This window comes from Echeneis naucrates, chromosome 16 (assembly GCF_900963305.1).
Source record: "Echeneis naucrates chromosome 16, fEcheNa1.1, whole genome shotgun sequence".
NCBI classification, from domain to species: domain Eukaryota; kingdom Metazoa; phylum Chordata; class Actinopteri; order Carangiformes; family Echeneidae; genus Echeneis; species Echeneis naucrates.
In genome coordinates, this window is record NC_042526.1 from 22,019,825 (window position 1) to 22,039,252 (window position 19,428).

General features: G+C 39.5%; 1 protein-coding gene across 1 annotated transcript; it reads left to right on the forward strand.

Moving 5' to 3' along the window:
* The first annotated feature begins 3,544 nt into the window (after window positions 1–3,544).
* cry2 (cryptochrome circadian regulator 2) lies at window positions 3,545–18,205 on the forward strand. The gene is made up of 13 exons (XM_029522265.1): window positions 3,545–3,825; window positions 6,297–6,405; window positions 8,456–8,598; window positions 11,185–11,369; window positions 11,699–11,787; window positions 12,443–12,583; window positions 13,102–13,227; window positions 13,589–13,774; window positions 14,510–14,661; window positions 14,861–15,063; window positions 15,593–15,673; window positions 15,799–16,358; window positions 16,805–18,205. Exons 1-12 carry the CDS (start codon window positions 3,668–3,670, stop codon window positions 16,350–16,352), a joined length of 2,127 nt encoding a protein of 708 aa, XP_029378125.1. The 5' UTR covers window positions 3,545–3,667; the 3' UTR covers window positions 16,353–16,358; window positions 16,805–18,205.
* Window positions 18,206–19,428: the final 1,223 nt, after the last annotated feature.

The window sequence follows — 19,428 nt, forward strand, 5'->3', positions numbered from 1 at the left end:
CTCTAGGTGGCAGTTATTACAATGCTGTGTAGGGAGCACCTCAAGATGGAACCCCAGAGTGGGTCTTCAGTTACGTCTCTGATCTGGAGCCAGTTTACTCCTTTATCTCTTATTAGATCTACCAGTGAGGAGGGGCAGTGTTTGCTCAAACCTGTTACACTTCAGAAGAGGCAGCTCCCTCTATCATGCCAGTATCCAGAGTCATCAAAATATCAAGGTAAAGTGGTGCTGCTAAAACTCTAGCCAAAAATGTCCTTTAAGATTTTCTCACTAAGAAGAAACTAAATTTTTGCTTTATTTGTAATGTCTGCTATCTGTACCATTAGACATGCTCTTCTTGGTCTTCCAGGTGTCATCCTGATGTCTCATGAACATATATGATCACCATAAACTTATTTTGCCATTTACATGGTATTTGGTCTCCTGGTCTTCAAGGTCTGCTTAGCATTGCAGCTGACTTAAGAGTTGTTTGTACCTGACAAGCATGCATTTTTCATTCCGACAATGTGAGGGTGTTAAATTGAAAGCTGTTTAAGCTCTTTAATGTAGACTCAATGGCATAACTTTTACAATCTGCAGTGTACACCTGAAAATTGTGTACATGTACTGATACTGTAGCATGCTAAGTGGTGTGACTGGCAAAATTAGTCATCTTTCAGCCAAAACAAGATTTCTGGAAATATTTTACCAGAAACATCAGTTTTTCAGAGCATGTAAATGTTGCATTCTTACTGGAGGTTGTAAGCTAACCCTAACCCGGTTGTAAGCAAGGCCTTGTCAAGTGTCTGATTTGTACATATAGCATGTTGCATGGGTATGTCTAACGTTATGAGAGTGGAACAAATCCCAGCTACTTTTCAAAATGATAAATTTAGACCCACCCCCACTTTCACGCTTTTGTGATGAGTTTATCCGATCAGTGCATTTTATTCAGCAATGTCAATGTCTCAATATCAAATCTGTTCCATTTGTTTGAGAGAACCCAAATGAATGAAACTCAACTCAACATTTCACTGCTACCAGCAGTTTCTTACACACAGTGTTGTTGATCCATCGTAATATTTGGGACATTTTAAGCTAATTGAAAATCAAAATGGCTGCTCTAGATGTGTAATTATGGTGTTCCAGCACTTTTTCTAGTATTAACAAGCACAAAAAATATTTAATACTGTAGCAGTACTGTCTTTGTTGGATTATGTATATGTGTGAATATATTCATAATCATACACATTAATCCAAAAATAATTCATTTGCATAATTAATTTCACTAAACTTTTAATGCAATTAACGCGTCGCAAAAATCATGAAAAAAAAGTGCATTAGTGACGTTGGTCCAAGTGGAGTTGCCATAAGTCGCTGTCCAGGATGGCAACTGGCAGTACAGAGTGTGGGGGAAATGTAGTGAGACCTCAAATGTTGTGTTTTCTTTAGACATATGGCTCCTGGTTAACCCCTTCTACTGATTACCCTGGTCTCTGAAGGCTTCATTTTTGAAGAGCCTGTGGAAATAGCCAGGAAGCGGCATTTGACACCTGAGGTCATAAACATGACCACAGGATGGGAAAGCGCAACATTAGTCATTCTCTGAGAAACAGCTGACAAAGGACTATCAACACCATTTGTCTCCCCAGAGGTTGCATGTATGAAACTGAACTCAAGTCACATGGCAATTCAGACTTCTCCAACCCACCTGAGGGAAAGAACTCTGTACCTACTCAGCTGATTAGTTAGATACTACTCTGACTTGTTGCTTGCTTGTAACTGTTTTTTGTTGTAATCTGTTTTGTGTTTTGTTTAATGTTTGTTCGTATGAAATCTTTCAAGCTCGGCTGCTTTGTGCACATTCATTCTCTCACCTTGGAAATAGAAAATTGCCACCACGCAGAGCAAAGCTGAGCATTAGTATGCAGGACTTTCCTTTGGAGAGGGCACAAAACCCTGAACTAAGTCACAATAAAAGATTCAAAAGAGACACGTGCTTTTATTTGGCATTTATTAGTTAGTATTGATATTTTATGAAAGTAATCAATACTCAAATGAGTTGCGTGTGAGTATCGATATATGTTGATACCACAGAATCAATACTTCCATCTCTAGTGGTCAGCTCCTGCAGGAGGCCATGAAAAGCTGACACTGCTGACTTGCAAATATCTCGCCACTGCAGGTAACATTGTATATAAGAAGCAGTCAGCTCTCCTCTCCGATAAGCAAGTAAACAAGTGAGTCTGCAGTCAGCAGCTGGCTAAATGATGAATAAGAGGGCCAAATTAATGCGGATATTGAACAAGAGCTAAAGGAGTAGATTGGCACCAGATCAGAGACATCACTGAAGACCAGGATTTCCAGCATCATCTTGAGGTCCTGCAACAGAACTGCCAAAGCTCCCGACATTACTGCCATCATGCCCACTGGAGTAAGATGCCGTAGTTACTGAACTCAGGACTGTAATAGGGCTTTCTCAAACCAGTGAAGCTGTTGTTCAACTCACTGCTCCCAGCCACATTGGTGCTGCAGTAACCAGAGTGACTGCCAGAAACGGCAGGAGCTCCAACTTTTTCAGAACTTTGGTTGGGTCAACTTGGTTTAGGGAAGATGCCACCTGCATCAGAAGTCACCCTTCTCCAGTTATCAGCAATGTAAGGAAGTGGCACATCCACAGGCTCTGTAGTTTCATCTACAATGATGTTGAGAATGTCAAGTTATCTACTTGTGTCATTTCAAGTTATGGATGATTAAAGTCCGCCCTGCTATTTCTGCCCAAGAAACAGTGGAGCTGTGAACAATTAAGACAACAAGTCACACGAAGTGAATAAATTGCACAACAATGACCTGACCAAGACTTAGTAGTTACCAACTACTGGTACAACAGTCTAAACAAGCACAATGTTCTCCTGAGCCACAAAGCTTTTAAAAAGTGTTAATAGATGGCCAAGTGGCCACAGTTGATAGTTGTTTAAGGTGACTAACGTTTTGCAATGGTTTATTTGTCATTGTTCAATATAGTGTTTCCCGAACCATCAAAATATATGTGTCAATGCTTCTAAATATCTTGGGAATGTCATCACACATTATCAAACATTAGGATAAATTGTTGATTTGCATGATGAAAGGAATGAAGGTGAACAATCCACAGCCATCTGTTTGGAATGTAAAGCTAATGGTAGAGAAAGCAAGATTTTTTTTTTCAGTGAAGAGTGCTATTTCTGTGGCGAGTCATCCATACGTCCATTGATTTGTTAGGGTTAGGGTTAATAGGTTATTAGGGTTCAAAATTTTCACCAGCACAGTGTTGACCTACATATGCAGGAAGCAACTAAGAACCGTAATTCGTCTTAACTTTTCCAAGTCCAGACAGAAGGCGACTTCAGTCACCATCGATCGTATGCACTTATGGTGCTGATTTGTGAATTTCATCATTTTTGTTACGTATTTATTAAAAGATATTTTCAAGCCAAACGGTCTTGGTCCGTCCCACAGCAGCTGAGCAGTTTGACCACTCCCATAATTCGGTGAACACGCCCCCTCTGTGTTGGCTTTCCTTTGACTGCCAATAAAGTTTCTCGTCAGTCTGCGTCAGCCGGGCAGTTCCATAAATTTTTCACTTATGCTTTTGCTTTACTTTATCTTGTCGACGTGTAATTCCCTAATGATGGAATAAGAAGTGACCATGGTCGTGAATTCGGTCCACTGGTTTCGTAAAGGTCTGCGGTTGCACGATAATCCGGCGTTACAAGAGGCCCTCAATGGAGCGGACACGGTGCGCTGTGTTTATATCCTGGACCCGTGGTTTGCTGGCGCTGCTAACGTTGGAATCAACCGATGGCGGTAAGTTAACGCTATCTTTGTATGTGGCACGATTAAGTTAGCCTAAACGTTGCTTGAATCTTACGTTTTATGCATACACAGTTACACACATACACATACACAGGGTCGCCATTTGTATGGCTCTTTAGCTCATCCAGCGCTTGGAGTTAAGGCTCGGGCCTCCCTCACCACGTCAGTGAGCTAGCGCTAACTTAAAATAGAGAACATACAAGAGCCAAAAGCTGGAGAAGACACAGTTTAATGCTGTCCTCGTTTATAAACGTACACTCTCTTTGCACTCAAAATTATGTCATTGAGTTCATACAATTCACTGGTTTGTTACAAAGGAGCTATTGAGCACGTCTTAACTTAGATATCTAGATGAAGTGCAGAGCGCAGAGGTCCACTGTGATCACTGCTGCTAATAATACCTGAGGACGAGGATTGAGCTTCAGTTTTGCTGCTGTGATGCAGCTCTGTCGCCGACAACGCGACCCCAATTTAACCTCCCCGATCATCCCATAACACGTTGACATCACACTAAAACAATACTGCTTACAATACAATACTGACAAAAACTGAATTAAATCTCACTGACCGTCAAATTAAGTGTACTGAAGTTGGTGCACACTGTTCAAAAACAAAGACACACCAAGCCTGCTAACGTCGCAACATTACACACACTAAACATAAACAAATGAGGAGGAGTTTATAGAATACAGATACGTCCAGTATGCCCCCTCTGTAGTCAGGGGGAAACATTGTGGGGGTAACCTATCTAACATCTTTCAATGTAACATGGCCCATTAGTTAAGTCTAACTGGAACGTGAGCCAAACTGTAAAAACAACTGGTGCTCTCGTGGGATTGAAGTAAATAATTCTTTACATGCTTTGGGCTGAATTAATGTAAGTAGCTGCTTATATTTCTATGTAGTTAATCAAATAATGCATGAAATGCTTACAGTAGTTATTGTTGGACAGCCAGCTACAGTAAAAGCTGTTATTCACTAGTGTTAGCTCAGAACAGTCACTGAAACAGTCTGTGCTTTGCACAGGCATTGGAACCCGTAACATGTAATTTATAAACATGTCTTAGAGTAGATCATAAAACTGACTGAGCACCACAAGGCAACAGCATCTTTTTGGGAGAATAGGCCACTGTCACTGAATAGATACATGTGCCAGAATTAGATTTTTCCTGAGGTAGGCAGGTGGGAAAAAAAATTTATATAAAAGATTCTGATTCATGTATCTAGGGGTGTGATAAGATATCGACATGGCAATATATCTCGGCCACCCAGTGGGTAGATAGATTGTGGCAATTTTTTAAAATTAATTTTTTATGAGAATAATTATTTGTGTTTTTAGATGTGTTGTGAACACAATGCAATTTCCACAACTCCACTCCTGTAGATGGTGGTGCCACGGCATTTAGTAGAGTGAGTGGCTGGGGTCCCACCAACATGGCTAACAAAATAACACCTCGACAGTTTAAAGCCGTTGTTTGGAAGCACTCTGGGTTCATTTGAAATCTTTGTCTCGCTGCGTTGAAATATTGTTGCAGGACAAACTGAGTGCATCTAGCAAGACACCACACCAAAGTATTAAAACAAAAGCAGCCACCAAATTGTATTGTTCCAAGCCAAACTATGCGGACAACTTCCCTACCATCTATCTCACCTCAGGGTACTTTGTCCCTCATGTTTTCAGCTGCAATTTGAGTTGTAGTGCAGGTGATTGATTTCAGTTTGTTGGTCGGGGAAAGGAGACAAAAAAATTTATGCCCTTTATGGTTTCAATTGCATTGTGTAAAACTGCATTTTATTTTCAATCATTTCTGTGAAAATGTGCATATGTTATGGAAATTAATAAAATGTAAAGGCTGTTTTGATTCAAATAGTTTTGACTCAATTTGTCTGCAAAACAATCAATATCATCTAATGTACATTTACAGCAACTTGCATTTTCATCTCTATTTATATTGCGATATCATGATAAATCATGATACAATTGTCAAAGATGTTTGTTTTTTGTTGTTGTTTAAACTATATATTTTAAAACTGTTAATAGTATTATATTTATTAGGGTGAGGATGACATACTTATATTAGATATTATGTCACCATGCATTATCACAATAATTAGGTGCTGATGTGTTGAAATTGGAATGTATTGAGTGTTGTGATCCAATTTTTTTTTTCCCTTCAACACTACATCATAGAGTAAACTTGAATCATATCATTCGTATAGACTTAGTATGTCATTTAGTTTTTCCCAAAAATGCACATCCACTATTTCAGTGGCATCGTTACTACTAAACATGTGTTGTTGTTTTTTTTCTTGTGGCCATACTAATGCTAATAATGATAGTCTGTCATCAGGAAACCCACTTTGTAGGTCAGTAAGACAATGGTATCATCTTTTTATTAAGATTAATAAACACCATTTTACTGTGGTCTGATTTTGTTTCCTGTATTTGTGTCTGTGTGTAGGTTTCTGCTAGAGGCTCTTGAAGACCTCGACAACAGTCTGAAAAAGCTCAACTCCAGATTGTTCGTGATCAGAGGACAGCCTACTGAAGTTTTCCCAAGGCTTTTTAAGGTCTGTATTCCTGCCCATCACTTGTCCTCTGTGCTTGTCTTTACAATCACCATACAGATATATAACTTTTTAAAACAAAGCCTTAGAACTACTGACTTCTGTCAAAACAAATAATTAGAAATAGACTTCTACTTAGTTCTAATATCCATGTTTGAAGGATTTTTGTACGTTATCCTGTCTCTGTCATGGGTGTCTATTCATGTAAATAGAATTAATATTCTATAATATAATATAATATCTAATTAGAGCCCAGTTCTAAATAAAAGGTGTTCAACCGTACCTGGTGTAACACTAAAACTGACACTTCTATATGGTACCAAAAATGCCTTTGAAAGTAAACATGGTGGTGAGCTTGAATGCAATTAACCTTGGTTTGGAGATAAATGGACACTTGTTGTAATGTTATTTAATAAAGAGGACTCTATTGAACTCATAATTTTGTAAGTTGAATTGAATTTGGTTGTTTAACATGGAGATCTGACTATATGTAAAAATCTGTGTTCCAGACTGACGGTGTTCATGGCTCACATTTTGTGCAAGCGCTTGATGATCATGAGATTGTATTGGTGCTCTTCTGCCATGTGTCCTGTTTTACCTTTGCTTCAGTTCAGACCTGGTATTACTGGGGCAATCTAACTTGACAGGTGTGCAAGATGCACTCGACTCGACCACTTGACCAAGTTTGGGGGTGAGATTATTCTAGCAGTGTGAACATAAATGCATCCTGGCCACACAAAAGACTACCACCTTTGGTGACGAGCTCTGCCGCAATCTAATTAATCCCACCACAGTTTCATAATTAACTGATGAAAGCTTATTTCATTGTTAAGCTGTGCACTTCCTTGCTAAACCCCTCTTTACTGCCCTATCTCATTCTGTTTCTCTCTCTCTCTCCATACACACAAGCACATTGACTGAGGACCATTCATCTGGATACACCATACCTTTGTGTTTGCATAGGTGTGACCAAACACAAGGAGTTGCCCAATTGTAATGGGATCACTTAAGATGCACATTAATGCTTGGTCTGAACAGGACTTTTGGGGTTTAAAGTTGTACTCTCTCTTTATCACTGAATGGGATAGACCGTGTGAACAAAAAGTGAATAAAAGCGCATACTGTTCTATAGTCTTTGTGTTGTTTATCAATTTGAGGTCAACGTTGTGATGTGTGTGGCCGTAAGGCACATTCCCATAACAAAAGAAATGAAACAAAGTCAGATCATGTGCTGGTGCAACCATCAGAGAAAGTTGGCAGCACCATTGATTGATTGATTCAGTAGAGACGTAAGTCTGGAGTCTGTACTTTGCCTATAGTGCTATTAGTAACTACATGTTAGCACAAAACGACTGTGTGCTTAGATGCTTGTTGTTACAATAATCAGGGTAGCCATGCATAACAACAGTCCAACAAAACGTAGTGTTTGCTCCTCATGTCACCATATTCCTTCTTTTGTTCTCTCCAGTATTGTGTCAACGTCAGCCTACTTTAAATATTGTTTCCCTTCTTTCACAACGATGCAGTACATTTGGGCTATTTAGATACTGACCCAATATTTCAGAGTAAACACAAGAAACTTGTGCTACAAGAAAAATGGACCCGTACCTTGTAATAGCTATTTGTGGCAGAAGAAACCAATATAAACTCCACACAGCTGTTTTGAACAATGTTTATTATTTCTTTCATCTTTATTGTTGTAGGCTAACAAAGACAGCGAGGTTTAAAGCCCAGATTTGCATTTTGACTGACTTCAAAGATATTCTCCATCTATCTATCTAGCTCCCTTTCGCTCTGTCATTCTCTCTCCTTCTCCCTATGTTTAAGTGCGTGCGTGCGTGCGTGTGTGTGTGTCTGTCTGCATACATTCAATGTATACAAACATTAAACCAAACAGAGCTATATGACAGCAATTTTTTTTTCCTTTCCTTTGTTTGGACCAGCTGAACTGAGAAAATGGCCCAACTGTACTTGGAACTACAATTTTTGCCCTCGAAACTTAATTTCTCTTCTTTCTCTCTGTTCTTGCTTGTCTTTCTCTGCCATGCTGCAGGAGTGGAAAGTGACCAGGTTAACATTTGAATATGACCCAGAGCCCTATGGGAAGGAGAGGGATGGAGCCATCATCAAGATGGGCCAAGAGTTTGGCGTGGAGACCATTGTCAGGAACTCACACACCCTATATAACCTGGATAGGTATGTAGCTCATATATACAGTCAGGCAATCCAATTTAGGATTGCCACAATGTCAGATAACAAAATTCTCACTTTATTGTGTACAATGATTATTCTGAAAAAGTTTTGACAATGTGTAAAATGTAAATAAAATGGAATGCAATGATTTGCTAATCACATGAAATTTCGTTTATACAGCCCCAAATCATAAGTAACAAAGTTACTTCAAAGCCCCTCAAATATAGAGGAGGTCTAGATCAAGCACTTAATAGAATTATTTAAAGACACCCAACAAATCCTTCCATGAGCAAACACTTGGTGACAAGGGAAGAAAAAATTCTTTAAGCAGCAGAAACCTCAAACAAACCCAGGATTAGGGTGGGCAGACCCACCTTCCTCAACAGATTGGGTTGAGAGATAGAGAATGAGAGCAGGAGGAAAAAGACATGCAAGACACACAGTAGGATTACACAGAGTATTGATGACTGATACCACTAAATGTTCATTAAATATCAGCGATAAATCAAACAACCAGACATGATAATAGTGTTGGTAAATAATGGAAATGAATGACGACTAATCGCGATTATTGCTGCAGCAGGTGCTGAATGGGAACATGGAGGAGGGAGTGATTCAGTACCTGCAGAATCGTATATTTTACAAACCCACATATTTTTCATAATAGGACATTTATATACCAAATGTTTTCAATATTTGAAAGCTGGATTGCAGGAAGCGAGTTTGGAACGCTTACTCTTATACTACAAAGCCATGGTATTATAATCGCTCAAGTATTGTATTTTGTCTGTTTCACATGAGAATTAGACTAAATTATGTGGTGAGGCAGACTCTGTATCTACTAAGCTTGACATTTGCCATCCCCATAATTTCTGGTGTGTTCATATGTAATATGAACATTTCTTACTGACAAACAGGTAAATCATCACTACTCTACCTATGAACTCTGGTCCCATAGCTAATGACATTCTTCTCATATGAATTTAGTTGAGCTACTCCACATTATTTTCCTCACACCCCCTAGTTACATATATTTTTAATGGGGATTACACTTGTAAACAATTTGGAGTAACCCCTCAGAAACATGCAGAAACAATGGCAGAGGCCCTTAACATTATGAACCGATGAGATTTGGATTGAATGCTCAATGACAGTGGGAGAAATGTTCTTCAGTTCTATTCAATCACAAGAGTAGGTTAAGTACTGAGATTGTGTGTGTTTGTTTGTTTGTTTGTTTTTTTGTTTTTTTTTTTTGCGTGACATGCTGCAAAACCCATCAGTTATTTCTGGTATTAGTGTAGGTCATACCCCTGTGCATGCCCTGGGACCAGGTGACCAGGAAAAAAAGAAAGAATCTATATATTCAGACTTTGTTGTTTTTTGCCCTCTAGCATTCAGACCAATACAGTATTACAGCACAGTGTTATGTAATGATACAGAGCATTATTGGCCTGTGTATAAGAATACTGTGTGATTGGGTGAGGTTGGAGAGCTTAAAGCTTTGTGTCCATGTGCACACTCAGCTACACAGTTTATGTTGTAGTTATGGACATGTGCTCAGCTTACCGTGCTAGCAGTCACAGTAAATCAGCCAATAGAATACTCTCCTTGCTGAAAATCCACCAACCAGGGAACCACAACGTCCTCACAGATATAGACAAGTTGTATAAGACAGTAACTATAAATACTTCACTTCAGTCTTAGCTGCACTGGCACAACAAACTGAAAAGAAGCCATTGAGGCTCACATTCAAAGTAGTCTCAATGTACTAACTACTTTCAACGTCATAGTTTAGTAATGAGTTTTGTAAGAGTGGTTTTTTCTTTCACTCTTTTTTTTTTTCTTTCCTTACCCAACTCTCTGACAATAGAAACCCAGCCACTACATGTTAAAATGCTGTGTAAAATGTCTGATGTGACAGAAGAAATATCCTCTTCAGAAAAGCAGCTACATTTCACATTCATCACTTTCTTTATCATTCTTTTAAAAAATTTTCAACAGATTAATTTTAGCTGTTGTAATTGCTGGAAGCATTGCTATCAGCCCATTTGTTCTCCTTACAAGCCACTCCAATGGTCCAGGAATTTTAAAGAGTAGTTGTTAATGATGGTGATAGTGGTAGTGCAGTGATTGGTACATAGCAACTCTTGGCAGAAGGCCTTTAGGTGTGGACTTCGCACGTTCAGTTTCCTCCTAGTTCACATGGACTCAAGGTTAATTATGACTCTAAACCGCCGGCCCAGCAACTGACCTGCAGCATGTACAGGGTGTACCCCACCCTTGCCAAATATCAGCTGGGATTCATTCCAGCCCCCCATCAACCCTGATGGATACATGCAAAGTGCTCAATGATCCTCTACAGGACTTTGCATTGTCCCCACACAAAACTGGTGTAGGCAAAAAGACTTATCCCTCATCAAATTAAGATTAAGCCCAACTTTATTCTCTATTTAGTTATACTCAGAACATTTACTGTTTGTTCTTTGGATAACTAGAACATCACTACATCCATGTTAGTACATCTTTAAAAAAAATCTTTTGTGTGTACATTTGACCTAAACCTATCTGTCTTTTCCGTATTGATCATAGGATAATAGAAATGAACAACAATAGCCCTCCTCTGACCTTTAAGCGGTTTCAGACCATTGTGAGTCGACTGGAGTTGCCTAGGAGACCTCTGCTTACGATCACCCAGCAGCAGATGGATGAATGTCGCACAAAAATAGCTGATAACCATGATCAGCTCTACAGTATACCTTCATTGGAAGAACTAGGTACACAGGATTGCTTGCTTTACAGTCATAGGAATGAATATGATTCTTCATGCTGATGATCACTGTAGCATGCTCTTTATATTTTGTTTATTAGGGTAGGTTTGATAGTGACACATTACCAGACCAAGCAAGGTTCAAGTTCCTCTTTTGTATGGCAATCACATTAAAGTTAGCATTTAATCACCTTTTATTAGATGTAGAGTTGTGCTAAAATAGTCACAGTAAAATACATAATTTAAAATGGAGTTTTGCAAGGAGCACCTGGGCCTGGTTTATTAGGTTGTAGCTCATTTACATGTAATATCACCCCTATGTAAATGTGTGTCTAGGTTTCAGGACAGAAGGTTTACCTCCAGCTATGTGGCAGGGGGGAGAATCGGAGGCATTGGATAGGCTCAACAAACATCTGGACAAGAAGGTAAAACAGAAACTGATTTTACTGGTCTAATCAATGATTGCAATTTTATATTTATAAAGAATTTTTTTTCGTTCTTTAATGTTAAATTGGGGCAGCACTTCAACATGCCCCCATGTGCTGTTGCCCCACAATAAGAAAGTTACAGATTTGGTTCCTGGGCCTGGGGCCTTTCTGTGTGGAGTTTGCACGTTCTAGACATGCTTGCATGAGTTTCCTCCCACCATCCAAAGACGTGCATGTTTAGGTTAATTGGTGTCTCTAAATTGTCCGTAGCTCTGAGTGTGAGTGGTTGTTTGTCTCTGTCTGTATCTGTGTGTTGACCCTGTGATGGACTGGCGGCCTGTCCAGGGTGACCCTACCCTTGCCCAATATGAGCTGGCATTGACTCCAGCACCCCAGCGACCCGCAAACGGATAAGTGATAGCAAATGAATGAATGAACGAATGAATGAATGAATGTTAAATTGCACCACTGTTCTGTTTATCACTGTACCTGTGACATTTGTCACATGTAATTTAAGGACAGGTTCATATTGTGTAAATCCTCTTTAATTTGAAGAGAGCGGTTTTTTTTTTTTTTTTGTTTTTTTGTTTTTTTTTTTAACATGACATCTCAGGTGATCACTGTAATATCCTCATTTTGTCTGACTGTACAGGTGTGGGTGGCCAACCTGGAGCATCCTCGGGTCAACACATGCTCTCTATATGCCAGTCCCACTGGTCTCAGCCCATACCTGCGCTTTGGCTGTTTGTCCTGTAGGGTTCTGTACTACAACCTGAGAGAGCTCTACATGAAGGTACTGTTGTGGAAATTCTCTGCTACTGGTGAAGAATGAAATAGAGATTTCTGCCGGCTGAGAAGTTTTTATTTTCTTTGCAAAGAAATGGTTGATCATCACACGAGCGGTAAAAATGAAGAAAGACCCCAAGCATGGGGAGAGCTAAACATTTATACTTGAGAAATTCCCCCAATCCAAAGGTGTTTTGACACCCTTTGGTCGTTGCCAACTCCCTGCAGGGCTTTGTATGTTAGTGCTAAAAAGTCTGAACATCACAATTAAAAACCCAACAGGATCTGACATCCTGGTGAGGAAAAAGGAAGGGGGCTATCTCAAGTAGATCAAATGTAAGGAACTGAAATTACAATTACACTACGACCTTAAAAGTTATCCACACAAAACACAAAACTGTCTTGTCTTATCTGTTTTCTGACAGTTATGATAATTCACTGCTCTGTTGGACCACAAAATAATTAAAATTTAATATCAATCTGTGCTCACAATCCTGTTCCTCTCTATCTCATGGTCTCCATTAGCTCCGTAAGCGTTGTAGCCCTCCTCTGTCCTTGTTCGGCCAGTTGTTATGGAGGGAGTTCTTTTACACCGCTGCCACCAACAACCCAAACTTTGACCGCATGGAAGGAAACCCCATCTGTGTTCAGGTAGGCCTTTGCACAACTCTGTTCCTTATTTCCATCTTTTCATGACTGTATTTATGCTACAATGAAAATCACAGTTTCACATCAGCTGAGCACACAGGACAGATCTTCTCAAACATTTTCAAAAAGAATGGAGGCCATGATAATGATAGTCCTCAACCATTTTCAGGTGACAGCTGAACTAAAGTTATCATTGTCGGTGTTTCTGTGTTCCCAGCTCTTCCTAACCAAAACATGGGCATTTAGGATTCTTGCTGATTATTGATAGTTACTGACTAAGTAGTTTTTAAAAGGAGTTGTCAACTGTAGGAAGAATAAGGTGCCCGCAATAAATATCTGTTTTGTGTCATATTTTTGTCTTCAGATCCCATGGGACCAGAATCCAGAGGCACTGGCCAAGTGGGCAGAGGGGAGGACCGGTTTTCCCTGGATTGATGCTATCATGACGCAGCTGAGACAGGAGGGCTGGATCCACCACTTGGCCCGACATGCTGTAGCATGTTTCCTCACCAGGGGAGACCTGTGGATCAGCTGGGAAAGTGGCATGAAGGTGCAACAGACCAAAGTTCAATATGGTCTCAAACAGTGATGGGAGGGCTGTAATATGAATCAAGTTCAACATACACAGGCTATATTTTGTTATTTGGCTTGACTTAACCCAACATTGGCCATTGCAAAGAAATTGTAATTGTACTTGAAGTGGGTTGTCAGCAAGCTAAGTCAGGGATTGTCAAACTGTCTAATTACAAGTGTGTTTATGTAAAAGAGTTTTTAATTATATGCAAGATTGTCAGAACCATGGATAAAGTACTTAATTAAGGGGGACGAAACTATTATGAAAATGTTAAGCAGTGAGAGTAAAAACTTGACCCCTGTCATGTGAGTTTCAAGAATCTCTGGTCAGTTTAAATTAAGCTATATTGTATCAAGTATCAATTTAGTTGTCGGCCTGTGTTAATAATAACCACTGAACTCTAACATTTTATTCTCATTTGGTGCCTGTAGAAATGACCTTGACTAGATGTATGATGTAGTTTGGTAATTTTGATCTGATCCTTTGGTCACCATGGAATCTGATATTGTTACCACTGTAAGAAGTGAACCTTCCCTTGATAACCTCAAGTCCTTCTTTCCAGTATAGGTCCTTGGTGGTTTTCGCTTTACAGTGTATACATGGGCAGTCTTCATTACTCCTTGTGCCAGTCTCACTTTAGGATAAATAGTTTGCATACATCATGTCATCAGCATTGCTAGATGTCGATTTTCTGTATGTTTGTTCTTACAGGTGTTTGAAGAGCTGCTGCTGGATGCAGACTGGAGTGTAAATGCTGGTAGCTGGATGTGGCTGTCCTGCAGTGCCTTCTTCCAGCAGTTCTTCCATTGCTACTGTCCAGTCGGCTTTGGAAGGAGAACTGATCCATCAGGAGACTACATCAGGTCGATTTCATATGGCTGCAACCAAAGCATCTCTTACCATATTAATGAATATGATTTTTCCATATCAAATGTCTAGAAATGTTTTGCTTCCTAAATTTTTTTAAATTACATTTTTTTCTGCTGTTCAAAGTTACTCAGTGTATTTTGAAATATCGAAGCAAAAAGGGTTCTAATAAGCTTTTTCTGAAATTTCCTGTAGGCGTTACATCCCCATCTTGAAGGACTACCCAAACCGCTACATCTATGAGCCATGGAACGCCCCTGAGTTTGTCCAGAAAGCAGCCAACTGTGTGGTGGGAGTGGATTATCCCAAACCAATGATAAACCATGCAGAGGGTAGCAGGCTCAACATTGAGAGGATGAAACAAGTTTACCAGCAACTATCTCACTACAGGGGACTCAGTAAGTCAATTGACAAGATGATTTATGTGATATTGTGTACATAGTGTATATGCTGGTTGCTGTAATGCTTGTATGCTGTGATGAAATAAAACTGTTATTATCATGACTTGTGGTACTATGAAAACGAGCTGTAATTACTTACTGTAAGATATATTCTACAATGCCTGACCTATGCTTGGCCAATGCCAAGCCATCATTTGTCTCAGAGACACAATTGGAATAGTAATATGGCCAGAGGAGGAGATAAATGTTACTGATGTAAAGACATGAAAACAACAACCAACTCCTGTGAGTTTAGCTGCAGCAGATTCTGGGTGTTTAGATGTCTTATTTCAGGAGAGAGACAGTCTAAATACTGTATTGGACCCCATACTCCCAGGCTTCCATACAGGTTCCAGAGTTAAGGACTCCCTCATCACCCACCACGTGCGGATTTGTGGTCCTCTGACTTGAAGCAAATGTAGCATTTTTGGATAGATACTGATCATGACAGGTAGAATTATCGTGATTGTGCGTTTGTGTCTATCAGGTCTACTGGCATCAGTACCTACAATCCAGGAAGAGGCAGAGCCACCAATGACGGATGAGTCCCAGACCAGTAGTGGCCCCGGTAGGCGTAAATACAAAAGCAACATTTATATTTTCCATCAAGGATCTAGAAATTGTCACGCAATTGTTATTTGAGTTTATACTTCACAGTCAAACTCTAAACAATGTGTTCCCCATGTTTCCAAGACTCTCCACCCAGAGATCCTGTCGACAGTGAAGCAGCAGGAAGCTCCACAGCTCCTGATTCATCCACAGTGTGCGCATCCTCTGCTACTGCCCCATGTTCAGACTTAGAGCACCTACTGAACAGTCACCAAACTGGGATACGCTGCACTCCTTCACACACACAGCTCTGTGCAGCTGTTACATCTACATCTGCCAGTCATCAGTCCTGCTTAGCTGCCTCTCCTTCCCCTTCAACACCGATCCAGAGCCCGCTGTCAAGGTCAAAAACTCCACCCCCTAATTCATGTACCACTTTACTTCCCTCTGCCAGTCCAGCCACGACTGTGGCTCAGACTTTCCCAAAGAGGAAAAGTCTTGCCCGCAAAGTTCGCCGCAGCCAGAGACATCGAGGGCGACAGAGTTGCACTCCAGCATGCAAGGAGGGAGAGAGAAGAGTAAAGGAAGAGCAGAAGGATGAATCAGGAGGGGAGGAGAGGATGGAGCAGACTGTTGAGATGGATGAGGAGAGAATGGAAGAGGAGGAATCTGGAGAAATAGCAACACCTCAGCAATGATACAAGGTTCAATATACAGAGTCTTTATTAACAATCATTCAGTCATCCAGAAAAGAAGTGTAAAAAATGTCAATGGTGTTAGTTACCTAACCCTTACTTAAATCAAGTTTAATCTTGTCATAATGGTCCTGTGGTGGTAGCTGGGTCACACAAAATTTACAACTTGTGTTGTAATTTAGTCTTAGAACCTCCTCACCATTCTAGCCATCTTGGTATTTTTAAAAAAGCTAGCTTTGCTGGAAAGTCTTTCCACACATGATATATAAGTGGATAGTTCACACAGTGCCTCAACAACAAGCCCTGCTTGTTGCCACTATGTTTAAAGTATCTCAATAAAAAATATATTCTTCGTCAGACCTGAAAGCTCATTGTCAGAGATGCATAACTGCTTGATTATCAGTGTGGACACTGTCAGTGGCTAACACAATGTTTTCTTGTGATATTTCTTTCAGGTGGAGATTTAGAGAGAGCTGGACACATGAAGAGATACAAGGAATAGTCATATGCATATGTGGATAACATACATAATGTATATGAATAAGCAAACATACAACACAAGTGGAAGCAGTACAAAAGCATGTTACTCTGGTCAGAAAATAGGAATATTTTCTTGACAAGAAATTAAATAAATCCCATTGAAAATAAATGATCAATTTCAACATGCTACAAGATAACTGTTTCAGAGCATCCCACGTGAAATCGTTCTTATTTGAGAAAGTGGAGGTCATAATAGTAAAAGCACCATAATGAGTGATGAGTAATCTTCTCGTACAGTTTCATCTCTTACAGACTTGTGGCTGATGAGGAACAATGTAATGTACTGCAAATCCTATATACATATCCAAATGGAACCCATACATTTTAATGAGGCTGTCCACATTTGTACCTAATTTTTAGACAATGGCAGAGGGACTGGTAGCGTTTCAGACAGATTTAAAGACCTTTAATGAACTATATTAAGTCAAAGTGTTCGGAAAAATAAGAGGGAATCAACTGTGCAGTGATTTCCTCACTACACCTGTATGTGTGGCCTGCCTTAGGAGGCGTTCATTTATACTGAGATTTCTCAAGGAGCTGCTCCTAGCTCAAAGAATGTGGACATTATAAACGGTGGTATATATATAGCAGAGAACTTGGTTGACAGTATGTTGTTGATATGTAGATATACCCAACGTAATTGTCACGGAAAATGTCTTTATACTAGCAGCAGTGGCAACGTGAAGTATGGTACATAGCATTTTCTTTTCTTTTTTATGCCCCATTTGTGTTGGATGGTCACACATCACTGAGGGTACAGCAGGTTGCTGATTGAGACAATACTTTAAACACTGTAGGTGTGCCACAAGGCATAATGAAGTCAAGTCTTCAGACCAAAAGTTTTTTGCATTTGCCATATATTTCTCTGGCAATTGAAAATGCTGCTCATGTTGAAAGAATGTAGAGAAATACTGACGTGTTCTCCCCATAAGTGTAACAGTTTGTGTATAAAATCTGTAAAAAATCATAACTTGTCTGTTTACTAATGGTCCAATGGGAAAAAAAAAGGCAAAAAACGAAAGCAAAGATGTTCAGTCTTCTGTTACATAAGAGACAATCCCCAATTCAGGAACACTAAAAATAGAACATGCATTTATTTTTATTTGTAGTTTGTCTGTAGAATTACCAAATTATGATAATTTACAGTTCAATTTTTTGTGAACAAAGTTTTTAATTGGCTTATTAATTGAGCATTAATGTACAAGATTTTGCTAATTCACTCTTTATTTTGGCAAAAAAAAAAAAAAAAAAATGGGTGAAAGCAGCTCATACTGAAATTGTAATCTTCAACAAAACAAAGAAAACAAAGGTACAAATTGACCAATAACACGTGGCATGAGGTTGTGTCTCTTCAGTGTGGCTGCTTCTTCTTCCTTCTCATTGATTAAACATAACTGACTCCATTACGATCTAAATTGTATGTAAGTGAGCCAGTGTAACAGCCTGACTTTGTGAGACCCCCTCATTGGTACCTGGATGGGTCAAAGTTTCCCCAAACAGGGGTCATGGATATCTTTAGACAAACCTTTTAGCCTGTGGGAGGTGTTTTACTGTTAGTGTTTGAGACAAATGACGCATGCAATGTTTGAATCTGAGAGTAAATTGATAAATCAGTCCATACTTCTTCCTCACTGTTCTAATCACTGTTAAGAAAGGCTTGCACTTCCCACTTTCCCCGAAACGAACAGAAGCCCTAATCAGACGCTTGTGTTCTTTTTTTACATTAATCAGTAATTATTAACACTTGAATGCCCCATGGGCCCAAAGGTCTGTCAGAGAGCTGTGGGTTACAGGAATATTTATTTGTTTTGTATTGTACAAAAAGAGTTTATTTTCATTAAAATTGCTGAAGGAGTTGTGCTTGAAATAGGACTTCCTGGTGTGCTTTCTGTTTGTGTTGCATTACCAAATCTGGCACATTCAGATGCTTTAATGAACTCAGTTTGATCAGAGGAGGGCTTCAAAATCATTCTGCCAAAATTGACTATATGACTATGTGATGAACTATATGATGAAAATGTTCAAATACTATAGATGCATATCTGTGTTCCTTTTTTTCTGTCAATTTCCTTTCTGTATTTATATATGGTAAAATCTACCCAGGAGTTGGATCAGTCAACAAAAAAACTGACTGGGTTGTTCAAAATATGATTTTGTTTGTTTGTTTGTTAAATGCCAGGTTATCTGGCTGGTGGTTAATTATTGGTCAGGCCAGGTTTACTGACTGATGTGATTACTGTCAGTCATTATTTTTCTGTTTTACATAAACACAAAGACACATATCACAGGCACCCATTGATTATTAGCTTTAATTCACAGAAAATGCCACAGGGAAACAAGCAGATGATGTCATGCCCTGCTCTGATTGGCTGCCCTGAAGCTTTCATCTCCCTTCTCTCTCACTTCATATCTCTTTCTGCTTTTCCACTTCCTCTCCCTGTCAATCCTTGTTCGTTCCAGCTATATTTAACACCACCCTCTTCTCCTGCTTCTCTACCTCTCCTCTCCTCTCCTCTCTTCACTCTGCTCAGCTCAGCTC

Bases quoted from the DNA above. Each gene is read 5' to 3' on its own strand.
- cry2 (XM_029522265.1), top strand. From the start codon at position 3,668: ATGGTCGTGAATTCGGTCCACTGGTTTCGTAAAGGTCTGCGGTTGCAC. The intron at 12,584-13,101 runs GTACTGTTGTGG...GGTCTCCATTAG, and splicing joins TGAGAGAGCTCTACATGAAG to CTCCGTAAGCGTTGTAGCCC. The intron at 15,064-15,592 runs GTAAGTCAATTG...TGTGTCTATCAG, and splicing joins ATCTCACTACAGGGGACTCA to GTCTACTGGCATCAGTACCT.